General features: G+C 40.5%; 2 protein-coding genes across 3 annotated transcripts; one reads left to right on the top strand and one right to left on the bottom strand.

Annotated features, from left to right (window-relative positions):
• Positions 1-7,413: 7,413 nt before the first annotated feature.
• adra1bb (adrenoceptor alpha 1Bb) lies at positions 7,414-18,575 on the top strand. The gene is made up of 3 exons (XM_046850422.1): positions 7,414-7,561; positions 8,659-9,810; positions 17,253-18,575. The coding sequence occupies exons 2-3, from the start codon at positions 8,895-8,897 to the stop codon at positions 17,783-17,785; spliced, it is 1,449 nt and encodes a 482-aa protein (XP_046706378.1). The 5' UTR covers positions 7,414-7,561; positions 8,659-8,894; the 3' UTR covers positions 17,786-18,575.
• A 1,004-nt stretch (positions 18,576-19,579) lies between these two features.
• On the bottom strand, positions 19,580-27,630 carry eif4ea (eukaryotic translation initiation factor 4ea). 2 transcript variants are annotated; one of them, XM_046849447.1, is made up of 9 exons: positions 27,458-27,625; positions 25,364-25,496; positions 24,653-24,756; positions 21,855-21,950; positions 21,499-21,562; positions 21,222-21,335; positions 20,965-21,104; positions 20,715-20,829; positions 19,580-20,083 (listed from the first exon to the last, which is right to left on the bottom strand). In XM_046849447.1, the coding sequence occupies exons 2-8, from the start codon at positions 25,379-25,381 to the stop codon at positions 20,715-20,717; spliced, it is 651 nt and encodes a 216-aa protein (XP_046705403.1). In that variant the 5' UTR covers positions 25,382-25,496; positions 27,458-27,625; the 3' UTR covers positions 19,580-20,083. The 2 variants fall into 2 exon arrangements, with proteins under 2 accessions (XP_046705403.1, XP_046705402.1); XM_046849446.1 differs by having other exon boundaries at positions 20,965-21,335; positions 27,458-27,630.
• Positions 27,631-27,737: the final 107 nt, after the last annotated feature.

The raw sequence follows: 27,737 nt of genomic DNA, 5'->3' as shown, positions 1-27,737 counted from the left end.
ATCTTCATGGAGCTGGCTTTGTGCACAGGAACGTTGTCATGCTGGAACAGGTTTGGGTCTGAAGTGAAGGGAAAATTTCCTGCAACTGCATCCAAACTCCTGCTAACAGTATTGGGGAAGAGGCTCATGTGGCTGGAAAAATTCAGGTGTCCCAATACTTTTGTCTATATAGTGTATATTTTAAATCTTGAATCGTTTCCAGAAATGTCAGATGGCCACCAGATGGCGTATTGTGCTTATCTTCCAACTTTCTGTACTGATATTGAGATCAAAAGCTTATAAAACACAATGAAGTAAAAAAGAGAGACAATAAAAGCTGGTGTACTTCAAAAAACAAGTTTAAATAGAGAAAAAAAAAACAATAATTGACTGATCTATAATAAAAGGTGGGGTTAATAAATGTTATCATCTGAATAGTAATTTGTGAGTTGACCATTTCTGGAGACGGGACTTTCTGTGGAATTTTCTTGTAATACATCAAAATGTGGAGAACATGTAAGGAACCAGCTTCACTTTTCTCTTAAATAGGACCAAATAATCCCAATATGATCAGCAATAAAACACAAAATCTACATGACACATGAAGTTCCACATGAACAGCCTAAAAACTTATGAAGTTCCACATGAACAGCTTAAAGGCTCATGAAGTTTCACATGAACAGTTCAAAGGCTCATGAAGTTCCACATGAACAGCCTAAAGACACATGTAGTTCCACATGAACAGCCTAAAGACACATGAAAGTCCACATGAACAGCTTAAAGGCTCATGTAGTTCCACATGAACAGCTTAAAGGCTCATGAAGTTTCACATGAACAGCCTAAAGGCTCATGTAGTTCCACATGAACAGCTTAAAGACACATGAAAGTCGAAATTAACAGCTTAAAGGTGCATAAAGTGCAACAGCAACAATGATGGTTCCTCAACAATAATGGAACTGTAATAAATGGAGATTTGGTGCCACCCAGATGAAGAGGGATTCCCTTTCTCGTTTCCCTCAAGGTTTCTTTCTCATGCTTCTGTTTTCTTGCCTCTTTTCAGAAAATGTCACCATATGTACATTTATGTGTGTTCTTCATCCATTTTGTCTCTCATCTGCTGTCCAAGTTCTTGTGCGTGAGCCGTCAATGAGCCAGGTTTTAAAACACACTTTGATCATGTGACTTGGACAATTCAGTAGTTTGATTCTTAAAATAACACCTCAAATCTAAAAAGGTACAGAAAATTATTTGGAAAATTAAGCAGCATTATCAGCTTTTTATAACTTTTTTAACCTTGTGGTAAAAACATCACGCAATCAAAGACAAATGCAGGAAATTAAATCGAATCAAATCGAATTAAACGAGTGAATTGAAAATGAACCACTGATTCAAAAATATGCCTTTTTCCCAATAAAATCACCAGTACAATATGAAGCTTAGTAAAAAATCTGTTTATAAACTGACACACCATGACATCATAAAGCATCCAAGTGTGTGTGTGTGTGTGTGTGTGTGTGTGTGTGTGTGTGTGTGTGTGTGTGTGTGTGTGTTGGTTGTTTAGAGAAAGAGAAGAAAAGCTTGTCCTGTCCTGATGTGCATGAGAGATCTCAGAATAACATTTCAGCATTTTTCAGTATGGAAATATCACACACACACACACACACACACACACACACACACACACACACACACACACACTCCTCCTTCAGACTAGCATCTTGGAACAGAGTGATATCAGGAGAGCCATCTCTACATCTCTTTATTTTTTGGATGTTTCAAAATTTTCCATAAATGCTTTTCTCGCTCGCTGATCTTCTCCCACAGTGTTCGAGGGTCAACCCGAGAGGATGTCACACACTCCATGAAACACGTAACACACAGATCATGAAGATAAAAAAAGCCACAGAAATACTCTGGGGTCATCATCAGAGATGGCTCACAGCATGGTTTATAAACTGTGGAATAATATGATACGTCGTCCCATATACGCATATGGGAAATATTTGATACAGTGTGTGTGTGTGTGTGTGTGTGTGTGTGTGTGTGTGTGTGTGTGTGTGTGTGTGTGTGTGTGTGGGGGTTCTCTCAGCTAAAGAGAACATGGCTCACGTTTGCAAGACATGTTCTTAAGTAGCTCAGCTGTCACGTATCTGCACTCCATTGGTGTGTGGAGTCGTTTCAATCTCGAAAAACATCATGTGCCTTTGTTTTTGTTTTGGATCTGTATTTGTGTCTTTGATTATTTAATATAATTTTTTTTTCTCCTCATTCTCCTCACCTGCTTCTAGTTTCTCCTCATTCACGTTTGTATTTATACCTACAATGTTGCTTTGTGTTTTTTTTTTTTTTTTTTTTTTTATGAAAGTTTGCCAGACATAATAGAATAGGTTGCCAGAAATAACAGACATAAACGTCTTTTTTTCCTCAGAACTGAACCGCAGGACGTCTCAAACCGGACAGAGAATCGTAAACCTGTATGGTATGTAAAGCAGACTCCTAAATGCGACTCGATGGTGATGTATACATCGTGAGATTGCGCACCATAGAACAGGAAACCAACAGGCAGGAACTTTAGAGATGGTGTGGTACAAAAGGTGGGGAGGATTTTCCTACCTTCCTACTCTGACCCTGATTGTGCATGAAATGACCTTTTCATTTATGCACTTTGGGTTTATCCTCTAAACACATCTGATGTCTGGATTTGATTCGCTACAAAAAATGGCTGCCAAATACACAAAAACACACACCATATGGTCATCTGGAGTGCCAGTGGACTACATCCTCCAAAATCTGCATGATGGTATACCAGAGTTACTCCTGGAAGAAGGAGGAACCATCTGATCAGGCTGAAAGGTCTGTTTTGAATGCCACTCTTCTGTTTTTTAAAACTGCTTTTAGATTTTGAGACGTGGCTCATGACAACAATCACAACAACAGCAGAAAGTTTTAAAGAGAAACAGAGCCAGGTGTGTTTAACATCACTGTGCGTGAAACTACCAAATATTGCAATTCAACTAGGAAACCAGGAAGCTGAGAAGAGCCAAACATCTACCGGGTGCTTTTAATCCAGCAAATGTACCTAAGATACCCAGGCGAGTGTGTGAACAAAGCCGCCCAGTCATTCTTCAAGCCTAAATCCAGCCTAAGAAGTCTAAGGCTTACTTCCTCTGCTGTAAAAGCCAAGAAAAAATACAAGCAGTACTTCTCTGGCTCCCTCGAGCCATGTCCACACAAATATGATTTTGTTTGGAAACATATATTTTTCTCTCTGTTTTGGCCTAACGTTCACACTTACACGGCGTTTTCATTCAAGCTTTCTGAAAACCCTCTCCAAAGTGAATACATTTTAAAATAAATACAATTCATGAGCAAAAATGAATTTGCACATGCGCATTACAGGGACTTAAGTGTTTTCTCTTAAAAAAGTTTTACTTTAATTTTTAAGGAAAATAATGAACAAAAGGTCATCATGGGCTTTACAAAGTCAAGACAAATCAATCTCCATACATACTTAGAAATACAGTATCACACTTATCCTCAATTGCATGTGTATACAATTCATTTATCCCAAACCTTAAAACAGTAAAATAAACTAAGATTTACTGTTTTAAGGTTTGGGATAAATGAATTGTATACACATGCAATTGAGGATAAGTGTGATACTGTATTTCTAAGTATGTATGGAGATTGATTTGTCTTGACTTTGTAAAGCCCATGATGACCTTTTGTTCATTATTTTCCTTAAAAATTAAAGTAAAACTTTACGATTGTATTTTTCTGTAAATTCAAAACCTGTCCCACAAACATCCTTGTGCATCCACAGATGCAAAAAATTCGGTTTTGTGCCAATAAACAATGAACAGACCAGCATAATGCTTTTAATGCCATTGCATTGATGCCGACTTCGGAAAGTCCGTTATTTCAATGTTACACATTTAACAAAGTTGATATCATCTCGAATACCAAGCAATAAGAGATTCGGTTTGCCGGAGGCTTTAAACTCGTCCATCAATCACATAAATGGAACAAAGTCTTTCCTCTGAAAATGTGAAGGCCACTTTCAAGCCCTGCATTCCTGTAATATTGGACAGAATGTTAGATAAACACAAAGTATGGAATGTGTTATAAGTTATAAAACCTCAGCATGTGTTTCGTATTTCTGTCAATAAAATATTTTTTAATTGATTAATATAAAAATTTGGTACAGGGTACAAGCAAGGTCATGGCTCCAAGGTCACAGGTTCAATCTTGATCTCGTGTTACTGTCTGTCTGGAGTTTCTCCCATGTTTCTCCTACTTTCGAAAATCTGTGGTGGATTGGTGACAATGAATTGCCCCAAGGTTATTAAGGGTTCCATGTGTTTCACGGTGTTGATTTTTTATCTCCATAGTTGACTCCAATGTAAAGTTACCAGGCAGGTTTTTAATTTCAGTTCATGGGTCAATACGAGGTTATTTGAAAAACACCAGATCTGCACACAAGCTCCCCTCACTGCAGAACCAGAACTCAGGTCAAGTTCAAGTTTATTTCTATTGCACACACACACACACACACACACACACACACACACACACACATTGTCTCAAAGCAGCTTTACAGAATTTAAGAGTTAAGGAGAACTATGTGTATTTATCCCTGATGAGCAGCCATGGTTACTGTGGTGAAGGAAAAACTCAATGTTGAAAACTAGATGTTATGAGGAGGAAACCTTGAGAGGAACCAGACTCAAAAGTGGAACCCATCCTCATTTGGGTGACATCAAGAGTGTGATTATAGTCTTTAAACTCTACAGAACACTGGAGAGTGAGAACTAACATGAGCACTGGAGTGTGTGATTATGAGTGATGTTCTTTCTACTGTCTTCTACAGTCATTTGAGGCTATAAAACCAGGAGCTACTGAGCAACTCATAAAATAAAATAACCAGGGTCCAGGGTCTGAAGAATTTCATTTACCTGTGTGGAGTCAAAACAAAGGTCCAGGAGTGAATTTCGACCTCAAACAGCTCCTTCTCCATTGGTGGGGTCAAGCCAAAGTTAAATCTGTTAAATGTTTAGCAGTTAAAGCAGTTACGTTTGTGTCTATGATTACATGAGTACACCATAAATGGTCTCTGATTCCTGGTTCACTAACATGCTAGCTTGATAGCTAGCTGTTCCATAGAAAGAAATACTAATTAACTTATATCTTTCGTTTTTTTATTGCAATTAGATCTGATGGATGTAAAAATAAGGTGCTTGGATAACCAAACATTAATAATGACACAACATTAAGGAATGTTTACACCAGAAAACTGCAATAAACACCGCAGTCATGCACATGACATGACTGACCTGCAGGTTCATACTCGTCTTCATCTTCAAAACTAGTGATCGTGTTCCATGGTAATAACTCCAGATTACGCACATAAATGTTTTACCCCCTCACAGAGTGCAGACAGAAATTATTAGCTAGTAGCTAATTTTGGTGAAAGACATGTTCCCTCATTTGAGATGAATGTTTTGGGTTTATTTGAACATGATCTTAGACAAATAAACTCACATACAATACTCGCTTTAAGTCTCGTGAGACGCTAATACACAAAGACAGAAATTCAGCTGAAATCAGAACAAACGTGTAGCCGCATTGATGTCAAATTTGTAGGAATTTTGATGTGCTGCCTGAGACTGAGATCAAACAGCAACATTATCAGATCTGTCAGATTTCATTACTTAATCATGAAGTGGGAAAAGAGAAAGAAATAAAGATTTTCATTCAATACAACAAAGAGAGATAAAGAGAAAAGTGAAAAAGATGGATGGCAGTCTCTCTGAATAAGGGAATCTGCCAAATGTAATAAAAGTGGATGGATGGATGGATGGATGGATGGATGGATGGATGGATGGATGGATGGATGGATGGATGATTGGATGGATGGATGGATGGATGGATGGATGGATGGATGGATGGATGGATGGAAAGTGAGAAACAAACAAATAAAGAAAGGTTCACAGAGAAAGAAAATGTAAATAACAGAATAAAACATGAAAGTGTGATGAATATACAAGAAGAGAGATGGATGGATGGATGGATGGATGGATGGATGGATGGATGGATGGATGGATGAATGATTGGATGGATGGATGGATGGATGGATGGATGGATGGATGGATGGATGGATGGATGGATGGAAAGATTTCACCAGATCCATGCCAATCATAACTGTTTTTAGTAAAACCTGTTTATTAATATCAATATACTATTTTATTAAACATCAGATCTGAAGAACTGGATTTATGGAGATTTATTGTGACTTTCAAGTCTTTTGGAAAACAAATAATTATTTTAATTTTATAATATTCTTGAGTAAAAAGCATAACGGCCCAAGCCCGGATAAATGGTTTTTGTTTGGACAAGTGCTATTTTAGGTTACATTTAAAGTATTATTTGATGTAAAGTGTGTTGTCATAGAAACAAGTCAATCGCAAGTCAGAATTGTGCAACAGTGAGTTGAATCTCGTACTGTAATCGCAATAATACAGAAATGAACCTGAACACAAGGTTCTTTCTCACATAGGTGTGACGGTGAGTAATTTAGGATTAGTACAGCATGTACAACTTCTCCAAACACGTACATCAGTACCGTTCCATTGTTTCATGTTTATATCTGACACATGTTCTGTGTGGAACCTCAAGCGTGTCAGTGAAGAGACTCTTTTGTGAGACTGTCACATCGATAGATACATTTATGTTGAAATGTTTACAGTTTACAGCTATTGTTTAGATGTGTACTTCAGCATGTTCACAGGATGTCCATGTCCAAACACACACACACTCCCACACACACACACACACACACACACACACACACACACACACACACACACACACACACACACATGCAAACGAGCAATAATTCCATAACATTAATGTGTAAACACAAAACCCAGTTACTGAGACGTCCTAGAGTCCCACTGGTAATTACTTTTCCAAAGAAAATATAAAATGTTCCAGAGTCAATAACAATTTGCTTGCAATCTCGTGCATGAACTTGTGTAAACACCGACCTCACCCCTGAACCTTCCAAGGTTTTTTTGTATATTGTTTACCCTGTCTGATTTTTTACATTCATGAAACCAGAACCTCAATTGTGGAGGATCCAAACTTCAATGCAAAATGTGACATAAGAACTGTATGACTCCGAGTCGTACTCAAGAAGTTACATGGACTTCAAATCCCAGAGCATCACTGCATTATCACAGAATAATACGGCCATGCTGCAAAAACACAGCTGTGCCACATCGACTAAAAATACTTTTCTAACCCGCCATGTTGCATATTTAAGCGATTATTGCAATCAACCAAAAATGATGGTTGTCTGACATGACTGGAGTTTGACATTAGCTTCATTTTCATGTTTAATATTCAGCACAAAAATCCTCCAACTTCTAGTTTACTGGTGACTAGCTGCCCCTGCATAACGGCCTAGGCTCTTTCATGAATCCTAATCATACGGTTCCATCAGCAATATCAGACCAAGCGAAAAGATTTGGTCTCTGGTAAAAGCAAAAGCAGAATCTGGAGCCAAATGACGTATTTTGAGGTATGTGTGTGTGTTCATTTCAGCATGCCATTTACACAATGCTAAATTAGAGATCATTACATTAACTTCATAGCTCCAGGAAATGTAAGTTCTGGCGATATTCTGGACCGAAACATGTCATGCTTTTAAAGATTCACTCGATGATGTGGAATGTGTGTGAAAGAACGTACTTCCTGTTATGTCGTGCATTATAATGTATTATAATCTATCCTTAAAATCTGAACTCTCCTAAAGTTAATAAGACAAAGTGCTGACACTGGAGACTCCTTAATTAAATGTTTAACCATCTCCTTACTGGAAATGTCATCATATCGGTGGATACAACAAACCAAACCTTAACATTTATCTAAACTAGAAATTTGCTGCTGAACTACTACTAAACTACGAAATTTAATCAAGACCTTCTGACCAATCAGATAACAGCATTGTGATGTAATAATGGCTTGTACAATTTATTCAAATATTTAGACTAATAAATTAAATATTATCGTGCTGGAATTATAATCTCTATAATGTTTGGGTAATAAATAATTATTGTATATGGAAAGCTTTTCTGACTTATGATGATGATGATGATGATGATGATGATGATTGTAACCTTAACTGAAATAACCAACCTTCTAAAATGTTTGCATTGTTTGAATACATTAAAAAACTAATTCATTCAATTAAATTAAATAAGCGGTGTCATATGTGGTGATTCCACAAAATACATTTCCTTTATTCTTATATAAATTTATATAATTAAAGTGTGTTTTTATATTTTTATTTAATATTTTTTTGTTTTAAAAGTTCAAAACCTATAAATCAGAACGTGTGCATTACTGCTATTAATAGAAGTAGAAGTAATTTGGAGTCTTTTAGACTTTTTCTTTAGATATTTGGGGGAATTCTTTCCTTTGTATACATACTTGTATAAATAAAGGGAGGAAGGAAGGAAGAAGGACAGAATAGGTAGAAGATTTTCAGTTTCCTTTCCAGTGAAAAAAAAATCGGACTAAATAAAGATTAAGCGCGGAAATGTATAATGTTTGGTAAAGTTTGAGAAAATTTGTTCAAGTGTTTACTTATTAGTTCGTCTGCTGTTCTTACTCCAGCACACACCTCTGACACACTGCTGAGATGATCAAGGAGCCGGAAAGTGCTTCACAATACCCTCACCACCCCATCAACCCCACCGCCTAAAGAAACCAGTCCACAGGAAAAAGGAAAAGGGGGTGTGACGCGGTGCGCATCAGGGATCTGGAGTCGCGCGGTGAAGCTCAGACACCCGGAGTGTTTGCACCGCTCCAACTTTTACCGCCTGGAGGAGAGATGATCATGTCTCGCAGCCATGGTTCCCGAAAATGACTCGTGCGCGCTCTTTAACGACACCGTGTGTAACGGGACCGGAGCGCACCACCCGGCCTTGCGCCTCTCCCGGGCGCTTCCTCTGGGTCTGGTCCTGGGTGCGTTTATCGTGTTCGCGGCGTTAGGCAACGCGCTGGTGGTGGCGTCGGTGCTGCGGGACAGGCGACTTCGGGCGCCCACGCACTGGCTGATCGCGAACCTGGCGGCGGCGGACCTGCTTCTCAGCGCCGCCGTGCTGCCGGTGTCGGCGGCGCACGAGATCCTGGGGCGCTGGGCGTTCGGCAGCGTGTTCTGCGACGTGTGGGCCGCGCTAGACGTGCTGTGTTGCACGGCGTCCATCCTGAGCCTGTGCGTCATCTCAGTGGACCGGTACGTCGGCGTGAGCCGCCCGCTGGCCTACTCGCGCATCGTGACGCGTCGCCGCGCCGCGCTCGCTGCGCTCTCGGTGTGGCTCGCCTCCGTGCTCATCTCCGTCGGCCCACTGCTCGGCTGGAAGCAGGCGCGCTCGCCGGACGACACCGCGTGCGACATCACCGAAGAGCCCTACTACGCGCTCTTCTCGTCGCTCACGTCCTTCTACATCCCGCTGGCGGTCATCCTCGCCATGTACTGCCGCGTCTACATCGTGGCCAAACGTACGAGTCGGAGTTTGGAGCTGGGTGTCCGGAAGGAGAGGATCAACTCCACCGATGTCACGCTGAGGATCCACCAGGGCTCCAGGACGCGCGAGGAAGCGGCACAGCACCATAACCATCAACATCACCAGCACCAGCAGAGGAGCGCGCTCATGGTCACGGTGCTGAAATTCTCCCGGGAGAAAAAAGCAGCCAAAACAGTGGGAGTTCTGGTCGGAGCGTTTACTGCGTGCTGGCTGCCCTTCTTCATCACCCTACCAATAGGTATGTATAATAATAATAATAATAATAATAATAATAATAATAATAATAATAATAATAATAATCATTTACATATAATTTACATATCACAGTTTATTTACATAATTTAGGGGACTTGAGGCAAATCTAAATGTCTGCTCACTATGCTTTTGGTTCCCACAAGTGGACTCAAGGCACATTTTGGTTCTAATCCATTGCACTTATTAATATTATTATTATTATTGTCTCTATGTCGTTTAAAACTACATTCCAGTTCTTCATCAGGGGTTCCTATGATACAGAAATGTGCCTACATGGAAGTATCTTAACCATTAGGCTAGCACTTCCTCCATATAGTGTGTGTGTGTGTGTGTGTGTGTGTGTGTGTGTGTGTGTGTGTGTGAATAAAACCTTCATCAGGAATTTCTACATATTGTTACAGGTTCTTATCTTCCAAAGTAGTTTAACTCTTTCCGATAAGGCTCAGGATCCCAACCCTGGTGCAGAAGAACACCTTGTCTTGCACATTTTAGTGTTTCCTGTGCTATTCCGCCCGATTCAACCCAGAAAACAGGGCAGGTTAATAGGTGATTAATGGAATCCTGAAGCTCCATTAGTGCAGGAACGTGCAGGAATAGTCTTATCTAGTGTAAGATAGGGGTTTTATGATGACTCCATATTTGGAGTGTGTACTCCGAGTTCCCAGTAATTGCACTCTTATGGTAAAGAGATTAAATCGTTAAGGGTTCATCCGGGTTGTCTGTTGTGGGGAAAGTGTAGGGTGGTAGAATCCTGGACAAATCCACTGGCTTCAATATTATTATTTAGTTTTCCCACAATCCCTTTTGACTACATGCTGATAGCAATTTTTCCTTCTGTTCATACCTACTTAATCAGAGTGATGCAGCGGAGCTTTAGTGCTTCAATCTGTCCAGCACTCTCACATTCTAATATATATATATATATATATATATATATATATATATATATATATATGTGCATACAATAGAGTTGCCTTGCATTCTGGGACTCCAGCAGCTACGCATCTCCACTGTTTCAGTGCCAGATTTCTCACTGATATATAAAAAGAAATTCGAGTCAGGAAAGAAGTTTGTTTATTTTTAGAAGCTCACACTGATTGTTATTCTATAGGTCTGAGATTGTTTGGATTTTTTATTAGCAATAACAATGTCCTCCTGGGTAGCATGAGAGACAGATGCTAATATCTCCCAGGAATAAGGAAAAATACAGCCACACAAATAGATAGATAGATAGATAGATAGATAGATAGATAGATAGATAGATAGATAGATAGATAGATAGATAGATAGATAGATAGATAGATAGATAGATAGATAGATAGATAGAACTTTGCACAGTGTATACACACACACACACACACACACACACACACACAACTGTTCCTATAATTTCCCATAATAAACACATGGCCAACATTTCGATATGAACTTGTTCAAAGTTTCTCAGGCGTGTTTTGTTTTGAGCAGAGCGAGTTTGCATTTTAGCGAGTAAAGAACATCCACTCTTTCCCTCTCCAGCATTAACTTCACGATGTGTGTTCTGAAACTCGAGCCGGTCACTAATAAACCACAACTCCGTGCAGGTTTAATCCTCTGCAGCTGGTTTTGGTGTAGAAGCTTCGAGTTAAAACCAGTGAAAATGTAGTGGAGATCTGGTGTGAGCTTTCAGGTATCTGGACACACACTGAGCACCGAGTGTGGACTTCAGTCGTATCTTCGTTAGTGTGGTTTCTGTTTAAAAAACAATTCTGCTTAGTCTGTGTTCAATCTACGCCAGAAATCCAGTTCCAGGTCACGCAGAGAGCTCTAGACAATTCATATCATCGACCTTCTGTTGCGGTCATGGGGAAGGCCGTGGAGGAAGACGGAGAGAATGAGAGGGAGAAGGAGAGGGGTTTTATTTTCTTCTACATTTCCTCTTTTCGTCTTGCAGGGCTACTGCTGATCCAGCTGTGCTCCGGGGGGGGGACAGTGTGTGAGAATGGGAGATGTTTAGGATTGTGTGGTTATTATAAACGCATTAACATCAGAGTCATTCCTCTGCTGGCCGAGGTCACGGCCCCGAGGCCACAGTGCAGCTGGATTGGCTCTTAATTAGACAAGATTTCTCAGAGTAAAGATCAGCCCTCTGCTCCGGGTCCTGGGATTTCCTGAGTTGTAGCGTGGTGCTTTATCTTCCTGTAGATTAAGGGGTGGGACGATGAGATAAAATCATGGCGGCGACAAATCGCTCAACAGATCTGCTCACAAGTTCCTATTTTTAAACCGGATCAGATGGAGAGTGTGCCAACGCAGAGCTTCGGGTTTTTATTTAGAGAAACTAGAACTTTAGATACAAAGATAACCTCAGAAATGTAAGGCTTAAACCCGCTAATACCTTTTCCCTTCACTTGAACTAAGAGACCCAAACCTTTTCCAGCATAACAATCCCACTGTGTACAAAGCCAGATAAAAGAAGAGACATAGGAATGCTGAAGTGAAAGATCTCCTGCTATAGAGTTCTTATCTTTACCCTATTAAACTGGATGAATGTGAATGCTGACTGAACCCCAGGCCTCCTTACCTCACCTACATCAGTATCTGACTTTACTAACACTCTTGTGTCTCAATGAATCTCCACAAATCTCCACTAGTGGAACATCTTACCAGAAGAGTGGAGGGTATTATAAGAGCAAAATGGGAACTAAATGTGGAATTGGATGTTCAGGAAGATTCATATACCAATCTTTTGGTCTGGTTTTCACAAACATTTGGCCATACAGTCTGTCTGTCTGCCTGCCTGCCTGCCTGCCTGCCTGCCTGCCTGCCTATCTATCTATCTATCTATCTATCTATCTATCTATCTATCTATCTATCTATCTATCTATCTATCTATCTATCTATCCATCCATCCATCCATCCATCCATCCATCCATCCATCCATCCATCCATCCATCCATCCATCCATCCATCCATCTATCTATCTATTCTTGTTTTCTACATCACATTTTTGGAAAAATTACTGAAGGAGTCTCCAGTGTCAGGTCTTTGTACCAGTCATTGTAAATTTGGCTATGAATGATCTCAGTGTGGTAGTGAAAATTATCTGGATAATCTTGGTGACATCTGGGAATAAAACACTTCATCTCATACAAAAACAGTGGTTGTGTAACGAAGATGTAAGAAAATTAAGTTCCTGTTCCAAGCTGGTTATTTTTCAGTAACAGCACATCTGAAAGTATAATCATTGTTGAACAGTAATAAAGTAAATATAATTCGTTACTGTAATTAAGTAGTTTTTTCACGTATCTGTACTTTACTGGATTATTTCCATTTGGGGAGATTTTTACTGTAACTTTACATTTCAAAGTCAAATATTTGACTTTTTACTCAACTACATTTAGTGTAATCATTGACTAGGATAAAAACGTAACTGGTGAAACACGCAGCGAGTCACCAATCAGGATCGAGCGCACGCTCTGTTTTACACGTGTTCTGATCGACGCTTGGTGCATCTACTGATCACCAACATACAGTTCAGCATCAGTTTAACATCAAGCAGAACATTTAGAAAGGAATAAATGATGAAGAAACTCCAGACTCGAACTCGACACAACACACGTGATCATTTATTAGAAATCAATCAGTGTTTGAGTCATTAATATCATTCTATTAATAGATCAGTGTGCTGAGAGTCACATTCGAGTCTTTACACATAAACTGAGGTGATTAAATAAAGAATCTTGTGATTAAAATGATCATAGGAACATTAGAGTAGTAATAAATCACTACTTTGGATACTTAAGTAATTTTTAAGGTAAAAATGTTTGCACTTTTACTCAAGTGAAAGTTTAAAGTGACACTTTTACTGAAGTCACATTTTACTGAGTGTCTCTACTGTAACTCAACTATATGATTTGTGTACTTTGTCCACCACTGAGTTTGACTTGTCATATGATATTTCTGTTTCTAGTTCATTTAAATCTTGTGGAACATCTAATAGGATGTTTTTCCCACTACGTGAGCTGACACCTCCCTCCATACTTCAATAACTTCTCCTTCTGCTCTGGAAACCATAACATATTGCTGATGCTGTAGAAAAAAAGAACACCTACTGACCAATCACATTCGAGCTTGTAATATAAAATGACTTATTTATTATCCTTGGACAATGTTTATAATATTGTGAGAAGAATAATAAAATAACTGATAGCTGCAGCTCTAACAGTTGGACCTCTGATGGTTTGAGCCTCGTCTTCTGGGTTCACACCTGTACAAACAACCCGGGTTTCGATTCGAAAAGACCGACTCCTGTGTAACTCAATGTATTCTTAAGATCTGTCTTGTATCTAAGAAGCGATTTATTAACTCTGAGATTTCTGACATGCACAATGATGCCTGGGGAAAAAACACAAAGGTTTTATCGCTGAATATTTCACGGAGAACCTTGAAGGAAGCGAGTGAGCGAAAGATATACAGTCTGTACCATAACATCCTGTTTTCTTTATTGGTTGGGGGCCAGCGTGGCTCAGACCCATTGTCTTTCTGGACAGCGTGTAGTGAGTTATTGGGTCATATTTCAAACACTTCAGATAGTAAAAACTGACAGAAAAAACCTACAGTAAAAACTTGTAGAACTCAAGTTGGTTCTCTTATGATCCCTTCACACTTAGCATGCTAGTTTCTCTTCTACTCCGTCTCACACTAGTGCTTTGTCTGTAAATTTTATGGGAAAAAATACTAATGGGCACACAATGCTGTGTGCATTGCACAACATAAGTCTATTACTGCATTACTCTGACTCATAGCCGAGGCTCTGAAGCATCTGAAGCTCATTATTCTTACACAAAACATCGCTAAGCATCATCACATTCCGAATTAGGAGCTGGAAAAACAGTAATATTACAAAATAAAGTCTAAGAAATCAATCTGTTTGTGTAATATATAAACTCAGAAAACCCAAACCTGTTCCAGCATGACGATGCACCTGTGCATGGATCCATGAAGACATGCTTTATATGGGAAAGCTGGAGTGAAAGATCTCCTGCTGTAGAGATATGAACCCTATTGAACACCTGTGGGATGAATGTGAATCCTGAATACACCCCAGACCTCCTCACCTTCTCACCTACATCAGTACCACTTCACTAACACCCGAGAGAACGAGCTCCAGAGCTGATCAACAATTCAGTTCATGGAGGAAGTTCAGTTACAAGTTGCAGGATCGGTGATTATACGTGATCAACTCCATTAGTGCTGTTCAGGATGAGTAGAACCTTTTATCCAAGTTCAAATGTTAGATAGATAGATAGATAGATAGATAGATAGATAGATAGATAGATAGATAGATAGATAGATAGATAGATAGATAGATAGATAGATAGATAGATAGATAGATAGATAGATAGATAGATAGATAGATGATCTCTGAGTCACATATCCCACGCTGTTTCTTTAAGCTGGAGGTAGCAGAGCTGAAGATGTTGAGATGTTCGTTGGGAGTGACGACGATGGACAGGATTAGAAATGAGTTTATTAGAGGGACAGTGCATGTAGGACGTTTTGGAGACAAGGTGAGGGAGGTGAGATTGAGATGGTTTGGACATGTGCAGAGGAGGGACATGGGGTATATCAGTAGGAGAATGCTGAGGATGGAGACACCAGGTAGGAGGAAAAGAGGAAGACCAAGGAGGAGGTTTATGGATGTGGTGAAGGAAGACATGCAGGTAGTTGATTTGAAAGAGGCAGATGTAGAGGACAGGGGGGATGGAGACGGATGATCCTCTGTGACGCCCCCTAATGGGAGAAGCCGAAAGAAGAATCATTGTGGTATAAGAGGAATAAAGCGCTCCAGTCTGTGCTGTTACATTTACGGTGACTTCTCTGGATGTGGATTTGTTTCTTGAAACTGCATGACGACGCAATGTATTGTATTACCATGATGTTTGATGTTAGGAGATGTTTAGGTAATGCCTCATGGAAGGAGTCTCCAGTGTCACTTCATGACAGGGTTTTCTTTATGTTTGTGAGGAGCTTCAGTAGTGATTAAAAGGAAGTATGCTCAAGTTTAACAAAGCCACATTTGTAAACACTATGTAATTATAAATGTGTGTGTGTGTGTGTGTGTGTGTGTGTGTGTGTGTGTGTGTGTGTGTGTGTAAGATGTACTCAGAGACAAATGAAAACCTCTCTTTTCTGTTTCATGTTTTTTGAGCACCTCCTCCTATAAAAATATCTGCACAGGAAGACTCGAGCGTGCCCATGCTGTGCTGCAAACGTGTTAGCGTGACTCGATGTTTACATGCAGTCAAGTGCAAAAGTTTGTACCATATATATCATATATTTCATAAAGAAACTTGGGATTCTTAATAAATCTAGGAAATAACCTTAATCTTTCTATTTCTTTCACACACACACACACACACACACACACACACAGAATATTATCATGTTGACAGTATAAATCATTGGTACTGGTAGATTTTTATATAAAATAATGACCAAACCTCATTTGGCTATCTATCTATCTATCTATCTATCTATCTATCTATCTATCTATCTATCTATCTATCTACAAATTTTATAACCTCAGTTTTGTTTACGTCATAAATACAGAGAAAGCGTGTTATATTTTGTGAATATACACATTCTTACTGTGTGTGTGTGTGTGTGTGTGTGTGTGTGTGTGTGTGTGTGTGTGTGTGTGTGTGTGTGTGTGTGTGTGTGATGGTGATGAGTTATACTTGGGGTCGGAAGTGTCTGCAGCCTGGACGAGCTCCTTCTATATTTATACATTGCGTAATACCGCCATCTACTGGTCACAACATGAAACGCATCAAATCAAGAAAACATTCAGAAAATATTTTGTGAACCCTGAAGAAAAACCAGGATTACAGTCGTCGTAAATAGTATAAATTAATCGTTTATAAAGGTCAGGTGAGTAGAAACTGCAGTCTTCCTTCACATTTATCCCACATTTCGTTCCCCTCATTTCACATTCACTCGCTATTTGCTTATAGAATGTTCTTCACTCTTCTGGAAAGATGATCCACTGAATTTTCTGGAGATTTGTGTAAGATTCAGCCACACAGGTGTTAGTAAAATCAGATACTGATGGATGAGGAGGCCTGGGGTGCAATCAGTGTTTCATTCATGAGCTCTATAGCAGGAGATCTTGCACTCCAACCCATGGAAAGCAGATCTTCATGGAGCTGGTTTTGATCCCAGTATTTGGAGCTGTATGAAAGATGTCTTACTTACTTGATTGCAACCTTCTGGCAACCCTGTAGATGTTGTTTTAAAGAACTTATTGTTGTTCATCATGATATTTTCCCTCCATATTCAGCTTTAAGATGCTTACCTTCATCTCTTGTTTGCATTTCTCAAAGTTAATCATCTTAAAAACCCATGAGTAACTGAAACTGTGATCGTGTTCTTCTCTTCCAGTCTCCTTCAACACTGACCTGCGTCCACCAAAAGCCGTCTCTAAATTCATCTTCTGGCTCGGCTACTTCAACAGCTGCGTGAACCCCGTCATCTACCCGTGTTACAGCCGCGAGTTCCGCCGGGCGTTCGCCCGAATCCTGCGCTGCTGGAGGCGTGGCTCGGCGTGGAGAACGTTTCCACCTCCTGGCGTCGCCTCCCCCTTCTGCCAGGCCAGGAAAGACTCCAGAGACTCCATGGAGAACTTCAGCAGCTACATGTACGGCAGCCATAGAACGCTGTCTTTCTCCAGTCCGTGTCCAAGTCCTGGGATCAAGAGTCAGTTTCCGTTCTCTGAGCATGGACACGGACATGGACACGGACCCTCACGGAGCAGGAACAACTCGGTGTTGGTGGAGAATTTTACAGATCGGCCGCTGGAGCCTGTCAGAGAAGATACGCTGCAAGACAACGGACAGATCAATCCGAAAAATGCAGAGACTCTCTCCGGCAAGGAGACGCACGATAAATCAAGTGGTGAAGATCGTTGCTCCTAAACTGAGCGACTAATAAACTCCATGTTTACGTGTCATTAATAAATGTAAAAAATTAGTGTTTTTTGCAAAGTCATCGTTTTCTCACGAAGGTTTGTGGACACCTTCTCACCATAGTATTAATTTTAACATCCAAATCCTCATTTAATCCTCATTTGCTCTTAAAACAAGCTCCACTTTTTTTTGAGATGTTGTTCCACTAGATTTTTGGTGTTGTAAAGTCAGGTACTGATGCAGGTGAGAAGGTGAAGAGCTGTTCACCTGCAGGCCACTCAAGACCTTCCACACCCATGGAAAGCAGATCTTCATGGAACTGGTTTGGTGCACAGGGGGCATTGTCATTCTGACTCAGGTTTGTGGTCTTCAAGTTGAACTGAAGAGAAAATTTCATGCAAAGACGTCCTACAAAATGATGTGCTTCCAACTTTCAGTTTAGAGAAGAACCACATGTAGCTGGAGAAGTCGTGTCCCAATACTTTAGCTTTTTTTTTTCTTTTTACAAATTTGTTGGTAATTCGTTTCGATAAAAATAAGACCCGTGACGTTTTCTCCTCGTTTGCTCGCTTTTCTCCTCCACCCCTTTCCAGAACCTGGAGTGTTTCTCACACAGAACACCTGATCATCACACCTGAAAACTGTAAGTGAAGCTGATGATCTTCATCCAGCCACAGCTTTAGGATAAACCCTGAAACCCTAAAAGTCTCAGAGAAGAAATTCTGGACTAAACGATTTGTGATGTTTGTGTGTTTGATGCGACACTCGTTTATTTAATAAAAAGTGTCATTTGTAAGAATTGAGTCTCGTCGTTTCAACAACCTTCAACATCTCACCTTTTATTTATACTCTACATTATTATTATTATTATTCATTCTTACCTGAGATCTTTTATGGAGGACAGGAGAGAAGAAGAAGAGTTTTCTCTGGTCCCCAAAATCTTCATCAGGACACTGTAAAGATGATTTCTCCTGAACTTCCTCCTCTTTTACTGTACAAGACGAAGATGAACCAAATTCATAACCTGCTCACTGTGTCAGGTCTCCAGACATCATTTAATAATAATAATAATAATAATAATAATAATCGTAGTTAATTAACTTATAATTGAAAAACTAAACAATTTTACAAATAACAAAAAAATATATTAAACAATTATTTAAATTATGACTAAAAATATATTTAATTAATAAATAATAATTAATGGATAATGAAATAATTTATTTGATCATTTTTATACTATAAATTTAAATCAATAATAAATTAATTGTTAAATTTTTATTACATGAATATTAAACAATTAATTAATCACTTAATCCTTTCTTATACAGTGCCATAAAAATGATTAATTATGATAAATTGAGTGAATAATGAAATAAACAATCCATTATTTAACAATTATTATCTATAATAATTATTTAATATCTAGTTTTAAATATAGCGTTTTTTGGGGGGATTTTTATTTTATTTTTATAGTAAACACACAAAATTAAACACATAAATTCATCAGTCAGCTGAAACTGAATTCCACAATATAGGAGCAAAAGAAGAGCGTCTGAGGAACCTGAGTGAGAAGAAAGATGATGATGTAATCTCAGGAGTTCAGACTGATGCTGGAGAGCGAATCCACGCACAGCTTTAAAATCATTGTGGATGAAGACGCAGAGACATTTTTTATTACTGTCTGAACTTAAATCCTTCAGAACCTCAGGACTTTATACTGTACACTCATTAGTGCATTTTTCAATGGTACGACAATCTCTTACACACACACACACACACACACACACACACACACACAGATTAAGACAACACGCTGTACAAATTTATTTACACTCATCTCTTGTACAGTCTCATACAATCACGTGTTCCTCCAAACTCCCTTTTTAATGATTATTATTAAACAGTGGAGGAAAAAAAACAAACGCATGAGTTATAAGAGCACAAAACAGCCTGAAATGAACATCGCTCTAAAATAAAGTAAAAAAGAAATAAATTAGCTTAATAAATGTTTAGCATTCGGCAAGAGTCCTGTGGTTTTTTTACACTCGAAACGTAACACACTCCATGACATGAAGCCTCATTTCTCAGTTAACACGCAGTAAAGGCATATAAAAAGTGGAAAAATGTATAAAGAAATAAAAAACAAACAAACAAATATATGGTTTCACATTTATACACTGTACAGCAGTATAAGAAGACGTGTTCATTTATATTGTAAATAAACACCCGTGGATTTCTCCTGTAAAAGATCTGGCAACGAGAATGTATTCACTTTTGTTAGATAAAGAATTTCTGCTACACTTTCTGAAAGAAAAGAAAATATTAATTAGAAAATGTTTCCTTTAAACAGGAAATTATTATTTTTAAACATAAAATAAAATGTAAACATTGAAACTAAATGGGAGAGAGAGGGACTGAATACGAGAGAGGGGGAGATGGATGGATGGATGGATGGATGGATGGATGGATGGATGGATGGATGGATGGATGGACAGATTGATGGTGTGGTGGATGGATGGATGGATGGATGGATGGATGGATGGATAGACTGATAGATGGATGGACAGACTGATAGATGGATGGATGGACGGACTGATAGATGGATGGATGGCTGGATGAAGGGATAGATGGATGGATGGAGGGATAGATGGATGGATGGATGGATGGATGGATGGATGGATGGATGGATGAACGGACGGACAGATGGACAGATTGATGGTGTGGTGGATGGACGGATGAATGGATGGATGGACAGACGGACAAATGGATGGATGGACGAACGAATGGTGTGATGGGTGGATGATTAGATGGATGAGGTGACTGATGGATGGATGGATTGATGAGCGGATGATTAGATAAATGAGGTGCTGGATGGATGGATGAACGGACAGATTGATGGTGTGGTGGATGGATGGATAAGGAATGAAAAACTTACTCAGACAACAAATTTGTTCTTGGTGGTGGAGCCGCTCTTCGTGGCCGTGTCTGCGTGAGACTGATAGCCGATGATGACTTTGGGTGGAACTCCTAATCTGTCCTTATACACATGCCTGACAGAGACACACACACACACACACACACACACACACACACACACACACACACACACACACTGTATAAATCTGTTTTAAACACATAACAGTTCCAGAAGCACACCAGGGTCTCTCTGACTGATGAGTCTTTACCCTATGTGTACGATTGCGTCCTTGTTCTCATAGTCTGTCGTCCATATTGCAATTTTGTCTCCTTTCGTCCGAACGTTGACGACGGCGCCGCACACATCGTCACTGTGATCGTCGAACGCTTCGCCCACCAGACACAGGAGCTGAAACGTACAATGTTCTACATGAACAAACACCTCAATGTAAAAGTGTGTGTGTGTGTGTGTGTGTGTGTGTGTGTGTGTGTGTGTGTGAGTGTGAGTGTGAGAGAGAATGCAGACCGTCTCGAGCCAGAAGCGATCCAAATCGGCTCTGCGCTGTTGTTTATTCAGAGTGATAAGCCAGCGTCCGCCACGTTTATTCCTCTCATCCTCCCACATGGGCTCAATACCATCCTGCACACACACACACACACACACACACACACACACACACACACACACACACACACAGACATTTGAAAACTTATTATTTAAGCAAAATGCAATTTTTAAGTGTGTAATAATTTTTACAAATATATACTATTTAATAATTTATAAAATATATAATAATATTTACCTTAAACAGTGAGTAATCGCATCCGGACATTAAGTTACTCGAGAGCTGGATGTGATTGTAAAGTCTGAGAGAAAGAAAATGGACAAAAAAATCAGATAAAAATATAAAAATGCATTTTTCAGTGCATGTATCTGTAATGCACTGCCCCCTACAGGTCTTTCTGTGCAAGCAATCGATTTAATAACGGTCGCCAAGATGACGTCTTATTAACAACAATCTAATAAGTTTGTAAGCGGGGTGTGTGTGTGTGTGTGTGTGTGTGTGTGTGTGTGTGTGTGTGTGTGTGTGTGTGTTTCATCAAAAAAAAAAATGCACAGTCATTATGACATTTCATAAGTGATGGTGCAGTAACTTACGCCCAGAAGTCTTCAACCGTGTCGAACTTTGAGATGAGTCGCAGGTTGGCTTGCCATGTTTTGCTTTTGTCATTCTTAAAGAACCAGAGAGCCCATCTGTGTGAGAGAAAAAGGACAAAACACACATGTTCATCACACACACACACACACACACACACACACACACACACACACACACACACACACACACACACACACACAAGACTTAAAGGGGAACCAGAGACAGCACGGATGTGACGTGACGATGTGGAATGTTTGGTATGTCTAACAAACCACATCAGACAAGAAAAGGCAGAGAAAAATGGAGATGAAGAACAGGAAAAGAAGAAGGAAAAAAAAAGAAGCAGAAAAAGAATGGGGAAATAAAAAGGGAAAGTAGGAGGAGGTGAAGAAAAGAGAAGAAGGAGAACTACTGAGTACACATCAGTATGGAGTGTTCCAGGTCAGGTCAACACAGAGCATTCAAAGTTCAGGGTTCAGTACTGAGCCTTCAGAGTTCAAGGATCAGTACAGAGTGTTCAGTACTACGGGTCAGGGATCAGTACAGAGCATTCAGTACTACGGGTGAGGGATCAGTACAGCATTCAGTACAGAGCGTTCAGTACTACGGGTCAGGGATCAGTACAGTACTACGGGTCAGGAATCAGTACAGAGCATTCAGTACTACGGGTGAGGGATCAGTACAGCATTCAGTACAGAGCGTTCAGTACTACGGGTCAGGGATCAGTACAGTACTACGGGTCAGGGATCAGAACAGAGTGTTCAGTACTACGGGTCAGGGATCAGTACAGAGCGTTCAGTACTACGGGTCAGGGATCAGTACAGAGCGTTCAGTACTACGGGTCAGGGATCAGTACAGAGTGGTTATTACTACGGGTCAGGGATCAGTACAGAGCGTTCAGTACTACGGGTCAGGGATCAGTACAGAGTGGTTATTACTACGGGTCAGGGATCAGTACAGAGTGTTCAGTACTACGGGTCAGGGATCAGTACAGTACTACGGGTCAGGAATCAGTACAGAGCGTTCAGTACTACAGGTCCGGGATCAGTACAGAGCGTTTAGTACTACGGGTCAGGGATCAGTACAGAGCATTCAGTACTACAGGTCCGGGATCAGTACAGCGTTCAGTACTACGGGTCAGGGATCAGTACAGAGCGTTCAGTACTAAGGGTCAGGGATCAGTACAGAGCGTTCAGTACTAAGGGTCAGGGATCAGTACAGAACGTCTAGTACTACGGGTCAGAGATCAGTACAGAGCGTTCAGTACTACGGGTCAGGGATTAGTGCAGAGCGTTCAGTACTACGGGTCAGGGATCAGTACAGAGTGTTCAGTACTACGGGTCAGGGACCAGTACAGTGCGTTCTGTACTACGGGTCAGGGATCAGTACAGAGTGTTCAGTAATATGGGTCAGGGACCAGTACAGTGTGTTCTGTACTACGGGTCAGGGATCAGTACAGAGCGTTCAGTACTACGGGTCAGGGATCAATACAGTACTACGGGTCAGGGATTAGTACAGAGTGTTCAGTACTACGGGTCAGGGATCAGTACAGAGTGTTCAGTACTACGGGTCAGGGATCAGTACAGAGTGTTCAGTACTACGGGTCAGGGACCAGTACAGTGTGTTCTGTACTATGGGTCAGGGATCATTGCAGAGCGTTCAGTACTACGGGTCAGGGATCAATACAGTACTACGGGTCAGGGATCAGTACAGAGTGTTCAGTACTACGGGTCAGGGATCAGTACAGAGTGTTCAGTACTACGGGTCAGGGATCAGTACAGTACTACGGGTCAGGGATCAGTACAGAGTGTTCAGTACTACGGGTCAGGGATCAGTACAGAGCGTTCAGTACTACGGGTCAGGGATCAGTACAGAGCGTTCAGTACTACGGGTCAGGGACCAGTACAGTGCGTTCTGTACTACGGGTCAGGGATCAGTACAGAGTGTTCAGTAATATGGGTCAGGGACCAGTACAGTGTGTTCTGTACTACGGGTCAGGGATCAGTACAGAGCGTTCAGTACTACGGGTCAGGGATCAATACAGTACTACGGGTCAGGGATCAGTACAGAGTGTTCAGTACTACGGGTCAGGGAGCAGTACAGTGTGTTCTGTACTACGGGTGAGGGATCAGTACAGAGCGTTCAGTACTACGGGTCAGGACCAGTACAGTGTGTTCTGTACTACGGGTCAGGGATCAGTACAGAGTTCAGTACTACGGGTCAGGGATCAGTACAGTGCGTTCTGTACTACGGGTCAGGGATCAGTACAGAGTGTTCAGTAATATGGGTCAGGGACCAGTACAGTGTGTTCTGTACTACGGGTCAGGATCAGTACAGAGCATTCAGTACTACAGGTCCGGGATCAGTACAGTACTACGGGTCAGGGATCAGTACAGAGTGTTCAGTACTACGGGTCAGGGACCAGTACAGTGTGTTCTGTACTACGGGTCAGGGATCAGTACAGAGCGTTCAGTACTACGGGTCAGGGACCAGTACAGTGTGTTCTGTACTACGGGTCAGGGATCAGTACAGAGCGTTCAGTACTACGGGTCAGGGATCAGTACAGAGCGTTCAGTACTACGGGTCAGGGATCAGTACAGAGTGTTCAGTACTACGGGTCAGGGATCAGTACAGTACTACGGGTCAGGGATCAGTACAGAGTGTTCAGTACTACGGGTCAGGGATCAGTACAGAGTATTCAGTACTACGGGTCAGAGATCAGTACAGAGTGTTCTGGGTTCAGTAAAAAGGATTCAGTTTCAGTACTGAAGGTTCTGCACTGGTGTTGGTTCTGTACCGGTTCTGTAGTGGATGTTTGATGTAATCTTCAGTATTCACGATTTCTCTGCTGGTTCCGTCGCACTGATCTTCCTCTGAATTCGGAGCATCTGGGGAAACTTCCTGCAGAAAAAACAAACCAACAGAAGATCCAGTTAAAGAAACGCGCTCTGTAAACCACCTGAGGACAGGTAAGTCCACTCCATCACTCCATCACCACGCTGATTAACTTCCTGTAACATCACAACACGTAGCGGTTCTGTCGTCACGCCCTCCCTCAGCCAATCAGAACCCAGGATTCAGCTCCGGGGTTCAGAAAAGAACTAACATCCGGGTTCTGATCAAACACGAGTCCAACTTCAGCTCAGGAATTCCTCTATAAATAATGGTGTAATGATGACTCTGAACTGACAAGTAAGCGAACATAGGGGTGAGTTCAACTAAAAAGATTGCGACATTAGTTTAATTTCCGTAAAATCAACGAACAATAAATCTATATATTTATATTTCAATAAATAAATCCTAAATTAAGTCATATATCCGCCCACTAAGCTAAAGCTAACGCAGTTTCACGCTGGTTTAACTCCGTCTTCATAAAAACCAAGAGGATTATTAAAAACATAAAAAAGCGAAACTACGAAGGATTCGAGCTTCTGCTCCACCACAAGGACTTTAAACCAGGTGTCTCCTGAGCGCGTAAACACGCTCCACATTCACACGTTTCTCTCACCGGTTCAGCCGCCGCCATCTTCTGACACTGGGATGGAGTCCGGGATGTGTCCCAATTCAACGTGTCCGAGTGCACTAAAGAGACTCCACTTCGTAGGGAGTAACTTGAAAATGAAACACCGCCTCCCTAAAAGCTGGGATTTAATAATAAAATGATAAATGTTAAAAATATTTATTTATTTATTTATTTTGATTGTTTATGGATGTGGTGGATGGATGTTTGTCTCCAAAACGTCCTACACGCGCTGTCCCTCTAATAAACTCATTTCTAATCCTGTCCATTGTCGTTAATCCCACTGAACAGCTCAACATCTTCAGCTCTGCTACCTCCAGCTTCACCTCCTTTCTTTTATTCAATACCACTGTCTCTAAACCATACAACATCTCAGGTCTCACCACAGTCCTATAAACTTTCCCTTTCACTCTCACAGATACTCTTCTATCACAAATCACTCCTGCTATCACTCTTCTCCACCCACTCCACCCTGCCTGCACTCTTTTCTTCACTTCTCTAACACATTCTCCATTACTTTGCACTGTTGACCCCAGGTACCTGGACTCCTCCACCTTCTCCACCTCTTCTCCCAGCAACCGCACCCTCCACTGCCCTCTCTCTCATTCACACACATGTACTCTGTCTTACTCCTACTGACTTTCATTCCCCTTCTCTCCAGCATGTACCTTCACCTCTCCAGGCTCTTCTCCACCTGCTCCTTACTCTCACCACACATCACAATATCATCCACAAACATCATAGTCCAGGGAGACTCCTGTCTAACCTTATCCTTCAATCTGTCAATTACCCCTGCAAACAGGAAAGGGCTCAGAGCCGATCCATGATGCAGTCTAACCTCCACTTTGAACCTTTTCATCTGGTCCAACCAGCTTTCCACTCTTCATCCTCTTAATCAATGCTCTCACTTCCTCCTTACTAATCCTATCCACTTCCTGCTTCACATCTCCACACCATCCAGCCTTCTCCCTCTCTCATTTTCCTCATTCATCAGCTGCTCTGAATACTCCCTCCATCTTCTCAACACAATCTCCTCACTAGTCAACACATTTCCATCTCCATCCTTCATTGCTCTAACTTGTCGCATCCCCTTGTGCTCCTGCCTACTTTTCTCATCACTCTGACGATCCCAAATCTGTTTCTCTAACCAATTTCTCCTTACGCTTTTCTGCACTTCCTCATTCCACCACCACGTCTCTTTGTCTTCCTTTCTATTTCCAGATGTTACACCAAGAACCTTTCTATCTGTCTCCCTCATCACTTCTGCAGTAGTTTCACAATCATCCATCAGTGAAAAAATCAGGATGTCAAAATTGTGAAAACTTCTGTCCATGTGATTTTATTTTTTAATTTGTAATAAATTAGCAAAAATTTAAAACAAACTTGTTTCACGTTGTCATTATGGGGTTTTGTTTGTAGAATTATAAGGAAAATATTATATATATATAATTTAATCCATTTTGGAATAAAACTGTAACATAACAAATGTGGGAAAAATGAAGTGCTGTGGATGCACTGTAGTCATTACTTTAATTTTTATTTTTTTTATTATATATATATATATATATATATATATATATATATATATATATATATATATATATATATATATATATATATACACACACACTATGTTGTCAAATGTTTGTGGACACCTAATCATAAGTATGTGCTTTTTGAGCATCACATTCCACATATAATCTTTAATTCTCAATGTTTAGTCCATAATGTGTACATGTGATCTATAGACTATTACACGGATGTAAACAATAATAAAGGCGTCGTGATGATTCTGCGCATGTCTGATCCTAAAGCGGTTTAGGTGGCGCCATTTTTAAAGCACGGAGCCGTCAAAACAAAAACAAAAGCCTTACACGTGCTTTTTCAGTTCAGCTAAAAACAACAGAATATAAAATATCTCTCTCTCTCTCTCTCTCTCTCTCTCTCTATATATATATATATATATATATATATATATATATATAATATACCAATAATAGTAAATAAGAGATGATACTGTGAAAATACCACAATATTAGACATTGAGGAGAAAACCTTTCATTCCGAACATTAAACTCTTACCTGCAATACCCGTATCCAGGTGTGTATTATGACCTGGATGAGACCGAGTGTGTGTACACGTGAGAATCACTAAAGGTTTATTTGGATTCTGAATGGCTACAATCACGTCCTTAAAAGTCTGGAAAAGTCAGAAAGCTTTGCTCATCCGACATGGACGACGAGCAGATTGTGTTTGTCGAGGGTTGGAACGCCACACGCGTTAAAATACCTCCTTTGTTTGGGTCGTTGCTATGGTTACCAGGGAGGTTATTGGTGCGCGTGCATGGGCGGGTAGGTCGAT

Source organism: Silurus meridionalis, chromosome 5, assembly GCF_014805685.1.
Source record: "Silurus meridionalis isolate SWU-2019-XX chromosome 5, ASM1480568v1, whole genome shotgun sequence".
NCBI classification, from domain to species: Eukaryota; Metazoa; Chordata; class Actinopteri; order Siluriformes; family Siluridae; genus Silurus; species Silurus meridionalis.
This window is presented reverse-complemented; position numbering and strand designations above follow the sequence as displayed.